This window comes from Poromitra crassiceps (genome assembly GCF_964638095.1).
Source record: "Poromitra crassiceps genome assembly, chromosome: 5".
Classification (NCBI taxonomy): domain Eukaryota; kingdom Metazoa; phylum Chordata; class Actinopteri; order Beryciformes; family Melamphaidae; genus Poromitra; species Poromitra crassiceps.
Window position 1 is genome coordinate 11,855,480 of NC_139642.1, and position 20,778 is coordinate 11,876,257.

The 20,778-nt window shown below is 44.7% G+C and overlaps 1 protein-coding gene across 1 annotated transcript; it reads right to left on the reverse strand.

Annotated features, from left to right (window-relative positions):
- Nucleotides 1-1,264: 1,264 nt before the first annotated feature.
- LOC310776306 (uncharacterized protein) lies at nt 1,265-5,042 on the reverse strand (the record flags this gene model as incomplete). The annotated part of the gene is made up of 3 exons (XM_083636509.1): nt 1,265-1,456; nt 2,379-2,536; nt 4,778-5,042. The coding sequence occupies 3 exons, from the start codon at nt 5,040-5,042 to the stop codon at nt 1,265-1,267; spliced, it is 615 nt and encodes a 204-aa protein (XP_083492635.1).
- Between the last annotated feature and the right edge of the window lie 15,736 nt (nt 5,043-20,778).

Sequence of the window (20,778 nt, forward strand, 5' to 3'; positions counted from 1 at the left end):
TTATACACGCTGCTGGAACAAATCATGACTTTCAATCTAAGTAATTTACAGTAAAACGAGGTCTTTAGAAACACTCCCCCCCCCCCCCCCCCCCCGATTTTTTTGCCCATTCTTATCCCCCTTTAGTGCTAATTTAATTTATTTATCCTGGTTGCTGCTCCACCCTCTGTCGATCTGGGGAGAGCCGAAACTGGCTCCATGCTTCCTCCGAGACATGGGCAGTTAGCCAGACGTTTCTTTTCACCTGACACGGGAAGCTTCACCGGTAGGACATAGCACATGGGAGGATCATGCTATTCCAACCAGTTCCCCTCCCTCCGAACAGGTGCCCTTAACGACCAGAGGAGGAACCACATTAGCAACCAGGATATTGCATGTTTTGGTGAAGGGGGTTCCTATATGAAGGAAACCCCCGGGAGGCACGGGGAGAACATGCAAACTCCACACAGAAAGGCCCTTTTGACGACCCCACCCGGGCGGTGGGCACTCAAGTACATGCGGACGGGCACGCATTCCTTCAGCGTTCACAGCGTCCCAGGTGGGAATCGAACCCAGGACCTTCGAGCTGTGAGGCGACAGTGCTTACCACTGCACCACCGTACCCCCCGAGAAACACTTTTCAAGTCACCAAGGTACAGTACAAGTCAAAGTCTCCAGAACCCAAGTCAAGTCAAGCCTTCAAGCAATTAAAACTGTGACTAGTCCCACCCTTGTGCAAAACAGTAGATCAAGTCTAAGGTGGGTAAACTGAGGTTAGGAAGGTTCACTTTCTTTGTGAATGAAGGATTGCATTTCTACAGGACGCATTTATTTTCTGTAGGTGTTTTTCCACACGGTGTCAGTGTTCTCTGTATGTCACGTTAAAAATACATAAATGTCACTAATGAATAGTCTCTCAGAAAGTACTCGTTATTTACTTTTTAATTGTGCAAAGTTAGTTTCATTACAATACAAAAGTAAGTCCCCATTCACAGACCATGCGGAATACTTACAACTAGGGTTCCACTATGTTATAAGCGATCAATAATAAATATTTTGTGTCAATATTTAACATCTTCATCTGCATTTAGACCATCATGGAGACCGCAGAATAATAAATGATAAACATATTGCATATAATCACACATAATAATAATAATGTATAAAAAGCACATCAGAAGTAGGCGACATTGGCTGGCCAATACAAACCCTACTTAAAACTTAAAACACAACATAGAAAAAACGGAACAATGAAAGACAAAGAGAAGAGCTGAAAGGCCAGAGGTCAATGGTGAGCTTCAGTAGAGTAGGCGGGGGCACCCAAGGACTCCAGCCCACCCGGTGTGGGGGCCCGGCGCACGCTGACCACCAGGAGGCCGTCGGGGTTGAGGGTCCCACTGACCGACAGGGGGTCCATGTCCTCTGGGAACAGGGACTTATGTGTGAAGGTGTTGCTGACGCTGCCATCATCCAGCACCTGGAGGACAGAGAGAGACCATTAGAAAGGACGGAGTTACAGAAGAACATCTTGAAAGAAGCAAAGGATGTGGAGAGGGGGGCCGGGGGAGGGTAAGAGAGAAGTCAGAAGTTACGTTTCCATTCAGGTTTTGTGCAAATTCAAAGCAAACCTTTGAAAAGTTGACAATCTTAATATTTAAATCAGGAGCGTTTCCATTAACGGCGAATAAGTAGGTTGTCTGTGGGGGAGTGAGACAAGATTATAGATGGAGTGAGCTTTCCAATAGTTAGGCTACTTGCCATATTAAAGGGATATTTCGGCTACTTTTTTTTCGGGATATTACTGCTCACCTGGCATAGTCAGGCTGCTAGTAGTTCCCCTTCGAAGTGGACTGCACAGGGTATTCAGCCATGTGAAGTAATATGGCTGAATACCCTGTGCAGTCCACTTCACAGGGAACTACTAGCCAATTGGAACACAGCCTATTATGTCTCCACAAGACTGAGATGCCAAGTTGACTTGAAAAGATGTCATTGACACCCTGTTTTTAGCTGAAATCTTCAACCTAGCCAGGTGGTGCAGCAGCCTCACTTCTCCTCCCAGCTGCTGCAGCCTCTGGCTACGGTGAAGATCTCAGCTGGAGGTGCAACCGAAACATTAGGGCCCCAGCATGGTAACACCTAAATGGATTGGAAGTTGGAAACCCTCATTAATGTTTTGGTTGCACCTGTGTTTACCCAGCCTTTTAGACACAGATGGCTGCTGTGAAATAGATCAATTAATCGACTAAGTGTTGCAGCTCTAATACGCAATCACACCTTTGCGAAGCAAGACAGACAACGGTAATTATCACTGACACACCTTTATGCACAGATTATAGGCTACACACACACACACACACACACACACACACACACACACACACACACACACACACACACTTCTCAGCGTGAATGACGACGTGGTGGTTGTAGGCCATCACCACCACGTCGTGCGGGTCGAACTGGCGGACGTCAGCCGACATGTAGTAGCTGTCCCCCAGCGAGCGCACCGCCCCCGTCCCGCTCGGACGGCCCGGCACAGTGCCACCTACAGGCCCTGCAGGGGAACAGCAGCACGGTCACCAGGGGTGTGGTGAGAAGAACACCTCCAGAGCAGCAACATCATGATCACATGAGGAACAGATACATGAGCATTGTTTGTGAAATACATATATATAATACTTTCATCATATTTTATACAATGAAATGAGATCCACATTTAATTTGTGTGGAAAGTAGGTTAGTAAGAGGATACAGCAAATAACAATATAAATAATATAGCAAATAATGTAATGAACAATTCCCACATTTTGAGAAACATATTAAGTAAAATTGTATGAATGAGAAGTATGAGAAATATGATTTACAGCGTTATGAAGGTGTGCTTAAGCGTTAAGAGCATACTGACATAAAAGAAGAAGAAGAAGAAGAAGAAGAAAAATGGGGGGGAATGTATTGGTCAGGTCAGATTCTGAATCTCAAGTGGACTTTATTGTTATATAAAGATTAACAGCCATGACAGATCGAAGCCTCTCTTTGGGTTGTAAACTTTTTTTTTTTTTTACTGCTAGTCTGGAGAAAGAGACATATACATGTACATATACATATATGTATATGTATATGTATATGTATGTGTATGTGTATACATATACATATACATACATATACATACACAGGAGCCAAACAGTCTCTCCTTCTCCATTAGTTGGGACATTCTTTCAAAAGTTGCTCAATTATCAGCCGTTACTCTACTACACTTTAACACAGTGCTGGAATACAGAAATGGAAATGTTCCAGTTAGAACCAAATGATGGATGATGTTTTGTTCTGCCAGTAGCATCACACCGGTTACCAATCCATCCTTTTAGTGCCACCGACCGTTAGCCGTTTTATGGAGCGTCAGACGTCCCAGTCTCCCCTAAATGCTACACATTAAAGCCCTTTATGGATGTGTGTCTTACTTTGGTGCGTTTTAGAGCCACCTTGCTACTGTAGTGCTTTATGTGGCCCACTAGACACTGTCTGGACCATAAGGACTGTTTTCTGAGGAGATCTCTGTTTAATTACCACTTTCTACTGAGCCGCGGGTCTTTTTCTTCACTTCTGTTAACTAACCTGCTGTAGTGTGAATGATCAGTGGGGCTTTTCTGCTGCACTTTCAGGACGGACCATCAGTCGTTCCTGCCATCAGCCTCTCTGCTCCTTCATCATCTAAACTGCTGATCCTGTGTGCTGCCTGCTTCTCTGCCTCGCAGCCCTGATGGAAACCTTATTGATCTTCATTGGTAATGAGGTAAAATAGAGAGCCAAAGTGGAACGTCACTTCCTGCTTCAGCACTGTACCAGAGATTTTCATCCGCCATTTATTTTCCCATAGACATTTCGTAAAATGCGTATAAAAAGAGTTTTTACTTGTTCAAACCAAACGGTACAGATATATTTAGAAACAGGAGAGATCGCATAACATTTCACTCGGACCAAAACGTTAAAAAAAATGCAGGTTTAAAGAAAATATTTTTTCTATGTTTGTTTTTTTAAGTTTTGGTCCGTGTGAAATGTTCTATCGTCTCTCCCGATTCTAAATATAGCTGAACCGTTTGGTTTGACCCAGTAAAACTCTTTTTTATAACGAAATGTTTCATTTTACGAAATGTCGATGGGAAAATAAATTGCAGAAGAAAATCTCTGGTACAGTGGTGAAGCTGGAGATGGAGAAACAGACCGTGACTGTTACGGTCACCAGTTCAAATCCCAAAACTACATAGGTGAATGCGGGTGGGGAAAGTATAACCCAGTTAACCATCTACCTGAATAGATAAATCACCAACATTGGACCAATGGTGTAGCAGTTATGGCCTTTCAATTTGACTGCGAGTCTAGCAGCCACAGAGCAGGGACGTCAAAGAAACAACAACAAATGGAGGAAAGCAGAAAGAAAATAAGAAGCTAAATGTGCAACAAACAAGACCTGCTCCAAAACATTGTGAACAGCTGTGTTGTTGTTCTTGCAGATTGTCTGTGTTCTGCGTCTGCTTCGTCGCCCGTGGAGACTCTGCAGATGCAGCTTAGCTGAGCCTCAGGTCACAGTAGACGCTGCTTCGAGGCGGACAGCTCATCGATATGAGTGACAAATGTTGGGGGCGGGAACTTGACCCGCTGAGGCGGAGGAGGGAGCGACTGGAAAGCCTCAAGGCAGCAAGTCGCATATTACGGGTTTAAAGAGCGAATCGGCACTAAATCAGGTTCTATCTATCACGGTTATTATCACTCTCTCTCCTGTGTGCTCCACTTGACTTACCGCTGTGTCCGTAGGAGGCTCTGCCGTGTCGGGGGAAGGGGGCCAGGCAGAGCGGCGGCCCCCCGGGACCCTCCTCTCCGAACAGGCCGTGGGGATCGGCCGGGTCCAGAAAGGGCTCAAACAGGGGGTCCAGAGAGTCGGACGACGACCTCCCGCCGCCGGAGGAGCCCTCCGAGCGGTACGAGCTGGAGGTGCTGTAGCGGGCCGACGAGCGGTACGACGAGGAAGAGGAGGATCTGCAGCTGGAGGAAGTCAGAGACGACATAGCGGAGGGTACACCGTATCACATACACAGTTTGAAAACACTAGCTCTCTTAACACCGGATAGCTCCCTCCCTCCCCCTCGAAAAAATCTTTTTTCTTTTTCTTTTTCCAACACGGTTTCCCTGAAGCCTCCTCAGTGTAAATACTGACTCTATACGCTCAGAGAAGTGGGTCACACAAAGCTCCTGACCTCCTCACACTCTGCAGTTCCTTTATACGGTCCCAGACGCATTGTGGGTCAGTGGGACACACAGCGCCACAGGGCCCAAGAGCACCTCTTCCTTTCTCCATACAAGGCAGTTTGCCCAACCGCTGCAGCCAAGAATATAACGGACAAACTGATAAGACGTGGAGACCCCCCCTCACTTATTCACACACACACACGCACACACACACACACACGCACGGACGCACGCACACACACACACACACACACACACACACACACACGCACGCACGCACGCACGCACACACACACACACACACACACACACACACACACTCCACATTGCAACAGAGATAAGGGCCCTTGCAGATGCTGTTGGCATGCGGTCACTAGCAGCAGAGTAGCTGTGCGGTCAAGTCGTCCGTTAGACTGCGTCTGCTCACATAATGCCAACGCGTTATCAATAATGCAAGAGGAAAATTGTCCATTTGGCTTTTTGCTTTCCTCCTAATGGAATAATAAATACACCTTAAAGTTCAAATCAGAGACGGAATGCACTTCCTGACAAGAGATTCTCGGCCCAAACAAGGGAAAAAAAACAATCTACTATTTGGCAACAGAAAGGACGCAGGCTCCCGCCGACATTATAAAAGCTGTGATTGCTGTGACATTCTCCTATGAGCACCAGTTGTCCTCTAAGCCTTGTTGCCGTATGTCCACACTGACATTCAGGACTGTCTCATAAATGCTTTTATGGGTTTGTGTGTGTTACACCTGACCTGCCACTAACATGTGTTTTCTTAGAGGCAGTTTACACCTGGCACTAACATGTGTTTTCTTAGAGGCAGTTTACACCTGGCACTATCATGTGTTTTCTTAGAGGCAGTTTACACCTGGCACTAACATGTGTTTTCTTAGAGGCAGTTTACACCTGGCACTAACATGTGTTTTCTTAGAGGCAGTTTACACCTGGCACTAACATGTGTTTTCTTAGAGGCTGTTTACACCTGGCACTAACATGTGTTTTCTTAGAGGCTGTTTACACCTGGCACTAACATGTGTTTTCTTAGAGGCAGTTTACACCTGGCACTAACATGTGTTTTCTTAGAGGCTGTTTACACCTGGCACTAACATGTGTTTTCTTAGAGGCAGTTTACACCTGGCACTAACATGTGTTTTCTTAGAGGCAGTTTACACCTGGCACTAACATGTGTTTTCTTAGAGGCTGTTTACACCTGGCACTAACATGTGTTTTCTTAGAGGCAGTTTACACCTGGCACTAACATGTGTTTTCTTAGAGGCCGTTTACACCTGGCACTAACATGCCTTTTCTTAGAGGCCGTTTACAACTGGCACTAACATGCCTTTTCTTAGAGGCCGTTTACACCTGGCACTAGCATGTGTTTTCTTAGAGGCAGTTTACACCTGGCACTAGCATGTGTTTTCTTAGAGGCAGTTTACACCTGGCACTAACATGTGTTTTCTTAGAGGCCGTTTACACCTGGCACTAACATGCCTTTTCTTAGAGGCCGTTTACACCTGGCACTAACATGCCTTTTCTTAGAGGCCGTTTACACCTGGCACTAGCATGTGTTTTCTTAGAGGCAGTTTACACCTGGCACTAGCATGTGTTTTCTTAGAGGCAGTTTACACCTGGCACTAACATGTGTTTTCTTAGAGGCCGTTTACACCTGGCACTAACATGCCTTTTCTTAGAGGCCGTTTACACCTGGCACTAACATGCCTTTTCTTAGAGGCCGTTTACACCTGGCACTAACATGTGTTTTCTTAGAGGCAGTTTACACCTGGCACTAACATGCCTTTTCTTAGAGGCCGTTTACACCTGGCACTAACATGTGTTTTCTTAGAGGCCGTTTACACCTGGCACTAACATGCCTTTTCTTAGAGGCCGTTTACACCTGGCACTAGCATGTGTTTTCTTAGAGGCTGTTTACACCTGGCACTAGCATGTGTTTTCTTAGAGGCCGTTTACACCTGGCACTAACATGCCTTTTCTTAGAGGCAGTTTACACCTGGCACTAACATGTGTTTTCTTAGAGGCAGTTTACACCTGGCACTAACATGTGTTTTCTTAGAGGCAGTTTACACATGGCACTAACATGTGTTTTCTTAGAGGCAGTTTACACCTGGCACTAACATGCCTTTTCTTAGAGGCAGTTTACACCTGGTACTAACATGCCTTTTCTTAGAGGCCGTTTACACCTGGCACTAACATGCCTTTTCTTAGAGGCAGTTTACACCTGGCACTAACATGTGTTTTCTTAGAGGCAGTTTACACCTGGCACTAACATGTGTTTTCTTAGAGGCAGTTTACACCTGGCACTAACATGTGTTTTCTTAGAGGCAGTTTACACCTGGCACTAACATGTGTTTTCTTAGAGGCAGTTTACACCTGGCACTAACATGTGTTTTCTTAGAGGCAGTTTACACCTGGCACTAACATGTGTTTTCTTAGAGGCAGTTTACACCTGGCACTAACATGTGTTTTCTTAGAGGCCGTTTACACCTGGCACTAACATGTGTTTTCTTAGAGGCAGTTTACACCTGGCACTAACATGTGTTTTCTTAGAGGCAGTTTACACCTGGCACTAGCATGTGTTTTCTTAGAGGCAGTTTACACCTGGCACTAACATGTGTTTTCTTAGAGGCCGTTTACACCTGGCACTAACATGCCTTTTCTTAGAGGCCGTTTACACCTGGCACTAACATGCCTTTTCTTAGAGGCCGTTTACACCTGGCACTAACATGTGTTTTCTTAGAGGCAGTTTACACCTGGCACTAACATGCCTTTTCTTAGAGGCCGTTTACACCTGGCACTAACATGTGTTTTCTTAGAGGCCGTTTACACCTGGCACTAACATGCATTTTCTTAGAGGCCGTTTACACCTGGCACTAGCATGTGTTTTCTTAGAGGCTGTTTACACCTGGCACTAGCATGTGTTTTCTTAGAGGCCGTTTACACCTGGCACTAACATGCCTTTTCTTAGAGGCAGTTTACACCTGGCACTAACATGTGTTTTCTTAGAGGCAGTTTACACCTGGCACTAACATGTGTTTTCTTAGAGGCAGTTTACACCTGGCACTAACATGTGTTTTCTTAGAGGCAGTTTACACCTGGCACTAACATGCCTTTTCTTAGAGGCAGTTTACACCTGGCACTAACATGCCTTTTCTTAGAGGCCGTTTACACCTGGCACTAACATGCCTTTTCTTAGAGGCAGTTTACACCTGGCACTAACATGTGTTTTCTTAGAGGCAGTTTACACCTGGCACTAACATGTGTTTTCTTAGAGGCAGTTTACACCTGGCACTAACATGTGTTTTCTTAGAGGCAGTTTACACCTGGCACTAACATGTGTTTTCTTAGAGGCAGTTTACACCTGGCACTAACATGTGTTTTCTTAGAGGCAGTTTACACCTGGCACTAACATGTGTTTTCTTAGAGGCAGTTTACACCTGGCACTAACATGCCTTTTCTTAGAGGGAGTTTACACCTGGCACTAACATGCCTTTTCTTAGAGGCCGTTTACACCTGGCACTAACATGTGTTTTCTTAGAGGCAGTTTACACCTGGCACTAACATGTGTTTTCTTAGAGGCAGTTTACACCTGGCACTAACATGTGTTTTCTTAGAGGCAGTTTACACCTGGCACTAACATGTGTTTTCTTAGAGGCCGTTTACACCTGGCACCAACATGTGTTTTCTTAGAGGCCGTTTACACCTGGCACTAACATGCCTTTTCTTAGAGGCAGTTTACACCTGGCACTAACATGTGTTTTCTTAGAGGCCGTTTACACCTGGCACTAACATGCCTTTTCTTAGAGGCAGTTTACACCTGGCACTAACATGTGTTTTCTTAGAGGCCGTTTACACCTGGCACTAACATGCCTTTTCTTAGAGGCAGTTTACACCTGGCACTAACATGTGTTTTCTTAGAGGCCGTTTACACCTGGCACTAACATGCCTTTTCTTAGAGGCAGTTTACACCTGGCACTAACATGTGTTTTCTTAGAGGCCGTTTACACCTGGCACTAACATGCCTTTTCTTAGAGGCAGTTTACACCTGGCACTAACATGTGTTTTCTTAGAGGCCGTTTACACCTGGCACTAACATGCCTTTTCTTAGAGGCAGTTTACACCTGGCACTAGCATGTGTTTTCTTAGAGGCCGTTTACACCTGGCACTAACATGCCTTTTCTTAGAGGCAGTTTACACCTGGCACTAACATGCCTTTTCTTAGAGGCAGTTTACACCTGGCACTAACATGTGTTTTCTTAGAGGCAGTTTACACCTGGCACTAACATGTGTTTTCTTAGAGGCAGTTTACACCTGGCACTAACATGCCTTTTCTTAGAGGCCGTTTACACCTGGCACTAACATGTGTTTTCTTAGAGGCCGTTTACACCTGGCACTAACATGCCTTTTCTTAGAGGCCGTTTACACCTGGCACTAGCATGTGTTTTCTTAGAGGCTGTTTACACCTGGCACTAGCATGTGTTTTCTTAGAGGCCATTTACACCTGGCACTAACATGCCTTTTCTTAGAGGCAGTTTACACCTGGCACTAACATGTGTTTTCTTAGAGGCAGTTTACACCTGGCACTAACATGTGTTTTCTTAGAGGCAGTTTACACCTGGCACTAACATGTGTTTTCTTAGAGGCAGTTTACACCTGGCACTAACATGCCTTTTCTTAGAGGCAGTTTACACCTGGCACTAACATGCCTTTTCTTAGAGGCCGTTTACACCTGGCACTAACATGCCTTTTCTTAGAGGCAGTTTACACCTGGCACTAACATGTGTTTTCTTAGAGGCAGTTTACACCTGGCACTAACATGTGTTTTCTTAGAGGCAGTTTACACCTGGCACTAACATGTGTTTTCTTAGAGGCAGTTTACACCTGGCACTAACATGTGTTTTCTTAGAGGCAGTTTACACCTGGCACTAACATGTGTTTTCTTAGAGGCAGTTTACACCTGGCACTAACATGTGTTTTCTTAGAGGCAGTTTACACCTGGCACTAACATGCCTTTTCTTAGAGGGAGTTTACACCTGGCACTAACATGCCTTTTCTTAGAGGCCGTTTACACCTGGCACTAACATGTGTTTTCTTAGAGGCAGTTTACACCTGGCACTAACATGTGTTTTCTTAGAGGCAGTTTACACCTGGCACTAACATGTGTTTTCTTAGAGGCCGTTTACACCTGGCACTAACATGCCTTTTCTTAGAGGCAGTTTACACCTGGCACTAACATGTGTTTTCTTAGAGGCCGTTTACACCTGGCACTAACATGCCTTTTCTTAGAGGCAGTTTACACCTGGCACTAACATGTGTTTTCTTAGAGGCCGTTTACACCTGGCACTAACATGCCTTTTCTTAGAGGCAGTTTACACCTGGCACTAACATGTGTTTTCTTAGAGGCCGTTTACACCTGGCACTAACATGCCTTTTCTTAGAGGCAGTTTACACCTGGCACTAACATGTGTTTTCTTAGAGGCCGTTTACACCTGGCACTAACATGCCTTTTCTTAGAGGCAGTTTACACCTGGCACTAACATGTGTTTTCTTAGAGGCCGTTTACACCTGGCACTAACATGCCTTTTCTTAGAGGCAGTTTACACCTGGCACTAGCATGTGTTTTCTTAGAGGCCGTTTACACCTGGCACTAACATGCCTTTTCTTAGAGGCAGTTTACACCTGGCACTAACATGTGTTTTCTTAGAGGCAGTTTACACCTGGCACTAACATGCCTTTTCTTAGAGGCAGTTTACACCTGGCACTAACATGTGTTTTCTTAGAGGCAGTTTACACCTGGCACTAACATGTGTTTTCTTAGAGGCAGTTTACACCTGGCACTAACATGCCTTTTCTTAGAGGCAGTTTACACCTGGCACTAACATGTGTTTTCTTAGAGGCCGTTTACACCTGGCACTAACATGCCTTTTCTTAGAGGCAGTTTACACCTGGCACTAGCATGTGTTTTCTTAGAGGCCGTTTACACCTGGCACTAACATGCCTTTTCTTAGAGGCAGTTTACACCTGGCACTAACATGTGTTTTCTTAGAGGCAGTTTACACCTGGCACTAACATGCCTTTTCTTAGAGGCAGTTTACACCTGGCACTAACATGTGTTTTCTTAGAGGCAGTTTACACCTGGCACTAACATGTGTTTTCTTAGAGGCAGTTTACACCTGGCACTAACATGCCTTTTCTTAGAGGCCGTTTACACCTGGCACTAACATGTGTTTTCTTAGAGGCCGTTTACACCTGGCACTAACATGCCTTTTCTTAGAGGCCGTTTACACCTGGCACTAACATGCCTTTTCTTAGAGGCCGTTTACACCTGGCACTAACATGTGTTTTCTTAGAGGCAGTTTACACCTGGCACTAACATGCCTTTTCTTAGAGGCCGTTTACACCTGGCACTAACATGTGTTTTCTTAGAGGCCGTTTACACCTGGCACTAACATGCCTTTTCTTAGAGGCCGTTTACACCTGGCACTAGCATGTGTTTTCTTAGAGGCTGTTTACACCTGGCACTAGCATGTGTTTTCTTAGAGGCCGTTTACACCTGGCACTAACATGCCTTTTCTTAGAGGCAGTTTACACCTGGCACTAACATGTGTTTTCTTAGAGGCAGTTTACACCTGGCACTAACATGTGTTTTCTTAGAGGCAGTTTACACCTGGCACTAACATGTGTTTTCTTAGAGGCAGTTTACACCTGGCACTAACATGCCTTTTCTTAGAGGCAGTTTACACCTGGCACTAACATGCCTTTTCTTAGAGGCCGTTTACACCTGGCACTAACATGCCTTTTCTTAGAGGCAGTTTACACCTGGCACTAACATGTGTTTTCTTAGAGGCAGTTTACACCTGGCACTAACATGTGTTTTCTTAGAGGCAGTTTACACCTGGCACTAACATGTGTTTTCTTAGAGGCAGTTTACACCTGGCACTAACATGCCTTTTCTTAGAGGGAGTTTACACCTGGCACTAACATGCCTTTTCTTAGAGGCCGTTTACACCTGGCACTAACATGTGTTTTCTTAGAGGCAGTTTACACCTGGCACTAACATGTGTTTTCTTAGAGGCAGTTTACACCTGGCACTAACATGTGTTTTCTTAGAGGCCGTTTACACCTGGCACTAACATGCCTTTTCTTAGAGGCAGTTTACACCTGGCACTAACATGTGTTTTCTTAGAGGCCGTTTACACCTGGCACTAACATGCCTTTTCTTAGAGGCAGTTTACACCTGGCACTAACATGTGTTTTCTTAGAGGCCGTTTACACCTGGCACTAACATGCCTTTTCTTAGAGGCAGTTTACACCTGGCACTAACATGTGTTTTCTTAGAGGCCGTTTACACCTGGCACTAACATGCCTTTTCTTAGAGGCAGTTTACACCTGGCACTAACATGTGTTTTCTTAGAGGCCGTTTACACCTGGCACTAACATGCCTTTTCTTAGAGGCAGTTTACACCTGGCACTAACATGTGTTTTCTTAGAGGCCGTTTACACCTGGCACTAACATGCCTTTTCTTAGAGGCAGTTTACACCTGGCACTAGCATGTGTTTTCTTAGAGGCCGTTTACACCTGGCACTAACATGCCTTTTCTTAGAGGCAGTTTACACCTGGCACTAACATGTGTTTTCTTAGAGGCAGTTTACACCTGGCACTAACATGCCTTTTCTTAGAGGCAGTTTACACCTGGCACTAACATGTGTTTTCTTAGAGGCAGTTTACACCTGGCACTAACATGTGTTTTCTTAGAGGCAGTTTACACCTGGCACTAACATGCCTTTTCTTAGAGGCAGTTTACACCTGGCACTAACATGTGTTTTCTTAGAGGCCGTTTACACCTGGCACTAACATGCCTTTTCTTAGAGGCAGTTTACACCTGGCACTAGCATGTGTTTTCTTAGAGGCCGTTTACACCTGGCACTAACATGCCTTTTCTTAGAGGCAGTTTACACCTGGCACTAACATGTGTTTTCTTAGAGGCAGTTTACACCTGGCACTAACATGCCTTTTCTTAGAGGCAGTTTACACCTGGCACTAACATGTGTTTTCTTAGAGGCAGTTTACACCTGGCACTAACATGTGTTTTCTTAGAGGCAGTTTACACCTGGCACTAACATGCCTTTTCTTAGAGGCCGTTTACACCTGGCACTAACATGTGTTTTCTTAGAGGCCGTTTACACCTGGCACTAACATGCCTTTTCTTAGAGGCCGTTTACACCTGGCACTAACATGCCTTTTCTTAGAGGCCGTTTACACCTGGCACTAACATGTGTTTTCTTAGAGGCAGTTTACACCTGGCACTAACATGCCTTTTCTTAGAGGCCGTTTACACCTGGCACTAACATGTGTTTTCTTAGAGGCCGTTTACACCTGGCACTAACATGCCTTTTCTTAGAGGCCGTTTACACCTGGCACTAGCATGTGTTTTCTTAGAGGCTGTTTACACCTGGCACTAGCATGTGTTTTCTTAGAGGCCGTTTACACCTGGCACTAACATGCCTTTTCTTAGAGGCAGTTTACACCTGGCACTAACATGTGTTTTCTTAGAGGCAGTTTACACCTGGCACTAACATGTGTTTTCTTAGAGGCAGTTTACACCTGGCACTAACATGTGTTTTCTTAGAGGCAGTTTACACCTGGCACTAACATGCCTTTTCTTAGAGGCAGTTTACACCTGGCACTAACATGCCTTTTCTTAGAGGCCGTTTACACCTGGCACTAACATGCCTTTTCTTAGAGGCAGTTTACACCTGGCACTAACATGTGTTTTCTTAGAGGCAGTTTACACCTGGCACTAACATGTGTTTTCTTAGAGGCAGTTTACACCTGGCACTAACATGTGTTTTCTTAGAGGCAGTTTACACCTGGCACTAACATGTGTTTTCTTAGAGGCAGTTTACACCTGGCACTAACATGTGTTTTCTTAGAGGCTGTTTACACCTGGCACTAACATGTGTTTTCTTAGAGGCTGTTTACACCTGGCACTAACATGTGTTTTCTTAGAGGCAGTTTACACCTGGCACTAACATGTGTTTTCTTAGAGGCTGTTTACACCTGGCACTAACATGTGTTTTCTTAGAGGCAGTTTACACCTGGCACTAACATGTGTTTTCTTAGAGGCAGTTTACACCTGGCACTAACATGTGTTTTCATAGAGGCTGTTTACACCTGGCACTAGCATGTGTTTTCTTAGAGGCTGTTTACACCTGGCACTAACATGTGTTTTCTTAGAGGCAGTTTACACCTGGCACTAACATGTGTTTTCTTAGAGGCCGTTTACACCTGGCACTAACATGCCTTTTCTTAGAGGCCGTTTACAACTGGCACTAACATGCCTTTTCTTAGAGGCCGTTTACACCTGGCACTAGCATGTGTTTTCTTAGAGGCAGTTTACACCTGGCACTAGCATGTGTTTTCTTAGAGGCAGTTTACACCTGGCACTAACATGTGTTTTCTTAGAGGCCGTTTACACCTGGCACTAACATGCCTTTTCTTAGAGGCCGTTTACACCTGGCACTAACATGCCTTTTCTTAGAGGCCGTTTACACCTGGCACTAGCATGTGTTTTCTTAGAGGCAGTTTACACCTGGCACTAGCATGTGTTTTCTTAGAGGCAGTTTACACCTGGCACTAACATGTGTTTTCTTAGAGGCCGTTTACACCTGGCACTAACATGCCTTTTCTTAGAGGCCGTTTACACCTGGCACTAACATGCCTTTTCTTAGAGGCCGTTTACACCTGGCACTAACATGTGTTTTCTTAGAGGCAGTTTACACCTGGCACTAACATGCCTTTTCTTAGAGGCCGTTTACACCTGGCACTAACATGTGTTTTCTTAGAGGCCGTTTACACCTGGCACTAACATGCCTTTTCTTAGAGGCCGTTTACACCTGGCACTAGCATGTGTTTTCTTAGAGGCTGTTTACACCTGGCACTAGCATGTGTTTTCTTAGAGGCCGTTTACACCTGGCACTAACATGCCTTTTCTTAGAGGCAGTTTACACCTGGCACTAACATGTGTTTTCTTAGAGGCAGTTTACACCTGGCACTAACATGTGTTTTCTTAGAGGCAGTTTACACATGGCACTAACATGTGTTTTCTTAGAGGCAGTTTACACCTGGCACTAACATGCCTTTTCTTAGAGGCAGTTTACACCTGGTACTAACATGCCTTTTCTTAGAGGCCGTTTACACCTGGCACTAACATGCCTTTTCTTAGAGGCAGTTTACACCTGGCACTAACATGTGTTTTCTTAGAGGCAGTTTACACCTGGCACTAACATGTGTTTTCTTAGAGGCAGTTTACACCTGGCACTAACATGTGTTTTCTTAGAGGCAGTTTACACCTGGCACTAACATGTGTTTTCTTAGAGGCAGTTTACACCTGGCACTAACATGTGTTTTCTTAGAGGCAGTTTACACCTGGCACTAACATGTGTTTTCTTAGAGGCAGTTTACACCTGGCACTAACATGTGTTTTCTTAGAGGCCGTTTACACCTGGCACTAACATGTGTTTTCTTAGAGGCAGTTTACACCTGGCACTAGCATGTGTTTTCTTAGAGGCAGTTTACACCTGGCACTAACATGTGTTTTCTTAGAGGCCGTTTACACCTGGCACTAACATGCCTTTTCTTAGAGGCCGTTTACACCTGGCACTAACATGCCTTTTCTTAGAGGCCGTTTACACCTGGCACTAACATGTGTTTTCTTAGAGGCAGTTTACACCTGGCACTAACATGCCTTTTCTTAGAGGCCGTTTACACCTGGCACTAACATGTGTTTTCTTAGAGGCCGTTTACACCTGGCACTAACATGCCTTTTCTTAGAGGCCGTTTACACCTGGCACTAGCATGTGTTTTCTTAGAGGCTGTTTACACCTGGCACTAGCATGTGTTTTCTTAGAGGCCGTTTACACCTGGCACTAACATGCCTTTTCTTAGAGGCAGTTTACACCTGGCACTAACATGTGTTTTCTTAGAGGCAGTTTACACCTGGCACTAACATGTGTTTTCTTAGAGGCAGTTTACACCTGGCACTAACATGTGTTTTCTTAGAGGCAGTTTACACATGGCACTAACATGCCTTTTCTTAGAGGCAGTTTACACCTGGCACTAACATGCCTTTTCTTAGAGGCCGTTTACACCTGGCACTAACATGCCTTTTCTTAGAGGCAGTTTACACCTGGCACTAACATGTGTTTTCTTAGAGGCAGTTTACACCTGGCACTAACATGTGTTTTCTTAGAGGCAGTTTACACCTGGCACTAACATGTGTTTTCTTAGAGGCAGTTTACACCTGGCACTAACATGTGTTTTCTTAGAGGCAGTTTACACCTGGCACTAACATGTGTTTTCTTAGAGGCAGTTTACACCTGGCACTAACATGTGTTTTCTTAGAGGCAGTTTACACCTGGCACTAACATGCCTTTTCTTAGAGGGAGTTTACACCTGGCACTAACATGCCTTTTCTTAGAGGCCGTTTACACCTGGCACTAACATGTGTTTTCTTAGAGGCAGTTTACACCTGGCACTAACATGTGTTTTCTTAGAGGCAGTTTACACCTGGCACTAACATGTGTTTTCTTAGAGGCAGTTTACACCTGGCACTAACATGTGTTTTCTTAGAGGCCGTTTACACCTGGCACCAACATGTGTTTTCTTAGAGGCCGTTTACACCTGGCACTAACATGCCTTTTCTTAGAGGCAGTTTACACCTGGCACTAACATGTGTTTTCTTAGAGGCCGTTTACACCTGGCACTAACATGCCTTTTCTTAGAGGCAGTTTACACCTGGCACTAACATGTGTTTTCTTAGAGGCCGTTTACACCTGGCACTAACATGCCTTTTCTTAGAGGCAGTTTACACCTGGCACTAACATGTGTTTTCTTAGAGGCCGTTTACACCTGGCACTAACATGCCTTTTCTTAGAGGCAGTTTACACCTGGCACTAACATGTGTTTTCTTAGAGGCCGTTTACACCTGGCACTAACATGCCTTTTCTTAGAGGCAGTTTACACCTGGCACTAACATGTGTTTTCTTAGAGGCCGTTTACACCTGGCACTAACATGCCTTTTCTTAGAGGCAGTTTACACCTGGCACTAGCATGTGTTTTCTTAGAGGCCGTTTACACCTGGCACTAACATGCCTTTTCTTAGAGGCAGTTTACACCTGGCACTAACATGTGTTTTCTTAGAGGCAGTTTACACCTGGCACTAACATGCCTTTTCTTAGAGGCAGTTTACACCTGGCACTAACATGTGTTTTCTTAGAGGCAGTTTACACCTGGCACTAACATGTGTTTTCTTAGAGGCAGTTTACACCTGGCACTAACATGCCTTTTCTTAGAGGCCGTTTACACCTGGCACTAACATGTGTTTTCTTAGAGGCCGTTTACACCTGGCACTAACATGCCTTTTCTTAGAGGCCGTTTACACCTGGCACTAGCATGTGTTTTCTTAGAGGCTGTTTACACCTGGCACTAGCATGTGTTTTCTTAGAGGCCATTTACACCTGGCACTAACATGCCTTTTCTTAGAGGCAGTTTACACCTGGCACTAACATGTGTTTTCTTAGAGGCAGTTTACACCTGGCACTAACATGTGTTTTCTTAGAGGCAGTTTACACCTGGCACTAACATGTGTTTTCTTAGAGGCAGTTTACACCTGGCACTAACATGCCTTTTCTTAGAGGCAGTTTACACCTGGCACTAACATGCCTTTTCTTAGAGGCCGTTTACACCTGGCACTAACATGCCTTTTCTTAGAGGCAGTTTACACCTGGCACTAACATGTGTTTTCTTAGAGGCAGTTTACACCTGGCACTAACATGTGTTTTCTTAGAGGCAGTTTACACCTGGCACTAACATGTGTTTTCTTAGAGGCAGTTTACACCTGGCACTAGCATGTGTTTTCTTAGAGGCTGTTTACACCTGGCACTAGCATGTGTTTTCTTAGAGGCCATTTACACCTGGCACTAACATGCCTTTTCTTAGAGGCAGTTTACACCTGGCACTAACATGTGTTTTCTTAGAGGCAGTTTACACCTGGCACTAACATGTGTTTTCTTAGAGGCAGTTTACACCTGGCACTAACATGTGTTTTCTTAGAGGCAGTTTACACCTGGCACTAACATGTGTTTTCTTAGAGGCAGTTTACACCTGGCACTAACATGTGTTTTCTTAGAGGCAGTTTACACCTGGCACTAACATGTGTTTTCTTAGAGGCAGTTTACACCTGGCACTAACATGTGTTTTCTTAGAGGCCGTTTACACCTGGCACTAACATGTGTTTTCTTAGAGGCAGTTTACACCTGGCACTAGCATGTGTTTTCTTAGAGGCAGTTTACACCTGGCACTAACATGTGTTTTCTTAGAGGCCGTATACACCTGGCACTAACATGCCTTTTCTTAGAGGCCGTTTACACCTGGCACTAACATGCCTTTTCTTAGAGGCCGTTTACACCTGGCACTAACATGTGTTTTCTTAGAGGCAGTTTACACCTGGCACTAACATGCCTTTTCTTAGAGGCCGTTTACACCTGGCACTAACATGTGTTTTCTTAGAGGCCGTTTACACCTGGCACTAACATGCCTTTTCTTAGAGGCCGTTTACACCTGGCACTAGCATGTGTTTTCTTAGAGGCTGTTTACACCTGGCACTAGCATGTGTTTTCTTAGAGGCCGTTTACACCTGGCACTAACATGCCTTTTCTTAGAGGCAGTTTACACCTGGCACTAACATGTGTTTTCTTAGAGGCAGTTTACACCTGGCACTAACATGTGTTTTCTTAGAGGCAGTTTACACCTGGCACTAACATGTGTTTTCTTAGAGGCAGTTTACACATGGCACTAACATGCCTTTTCTTAGAGGCAGTTTACACCTGGCACTAACATGCCTTTTCTTAGAGGCCGTTTACACCTGGCACTAACATGCCTTTTCTTAGAGGCAGTTTACACCTGGCACTAACATGTGTTTTCTTAGAGGCAGTTTACACCTGGCACTAGCATGTGTTTTCTTAGAGGCCATTTACACCTGGCACTAACATGCCTTTTCTTAGAGGCAGTTTACACCTGGCACTAACATGTGTTTTCTTAGAGGCAGTTTACACCTGGCACTAACATGTGTTTTCTTAGAGGCAGTTTACACCTGGCACTAACATGTGTTTTCTTAGAGGCAGTTTACACCTGGCACTAACATGTGTTTTCTTAGAGGCAGTTTACACCTGGCACTAACATGTGTTTTCTTAGAGGCAGTTTACACCTGGCACTAACATGTGTTTTCTTAGAGGCAGTTTACACCTGGCACTAACATGTGTTTTCTTAGAGGCCGTTTACACCTGGCACTAACATGTGTTTTCTTAGAGGCAGTTTACACCTGGCACTAGCATGTGTTTTCTTAGAGGCAGTTTACACCTGGCACTAACATGTGTTTTCTTAGAGGCCGTTTACACCTGGCACTAACATGCCTTTTCTTAGAGGCCGTTTACACCTGGCACTAACATGCCTTTTCTTAGAGGCCGTTTACACCTGGCACTAACATGTGTTTTCTTAGAGGCAGTTTACACCTGGCACTAACATGCCTTTTCTTAGAGGCCGTTTACACCTGGCACTAACATGTGTTTTCTTAGAGGCCGTTTACACCTGGCACTAACATGCCTTTTCTTAGAGGCCGTTTACACCTGGCACTAGCATGTGTTTTCTTAGAGGCTGTTTACACCTGGCACTAGCATGTGTTTTCTTAGAGGCCGTTTACACCTGGCACTAACATGCCTTTTCTTAGAGGCAGTTTACACCTGGCACTAACATGTGTTTTCTTAGAGGCAGTTTACACCTGGCACTAACATGTGTTTTCTTAGAGGCAGTTTACACCTGGCACTAACATGTGTTTTCTTAGAGGCAGTTTACACATGGCACTAACATGCCTTTTCTTAGAGGCAGTTTACACCTGGCACTAACATGCCTTTTCTTAGAGGCCGTTTACACCTGGCACTAACATGCCTTTTCTTAGAGGCAGTTTACACCTGGCACTAACATGTGTTTTCTTAGAGGCAGTTTACACCTGGCACTAACATGTGTTTTCTTAGAGGCAGTTTACACCTGGCACTAACATGTGTTTTCTTAGAGGCAGTTTACACCTGGCACTAACATGTGTTTTCTTAGAGGCAGTTTACACCTGGCACTAACATGTGTTTTCTTAGAGGCAGTTTACACCTGGCACTAACATGTGTTTTCTTAGAGGCAGTTTACACCTGGCACTAACATGCCTTTTCTTAGAGGGAGTTTACACCTGGCACTAACATGCCTTTTCTTAGAGGCCGTTTACACCTGGCACTAACATGTGTTTTCTTAGAGGCAGTTTACACCTGGCACTAACATGTGTTTTCTTAGAGGCAGTTTACACCTGGCACTAACATGTGTTTTCTTAGAGGCAGTTTACACCTGGCACTAACATGCGTTTTCTTAGAGGCCGTTTACACCTGGCACCAACATGTGTTTTCTTAGAGGCCGTTTACACCTGGCACTAA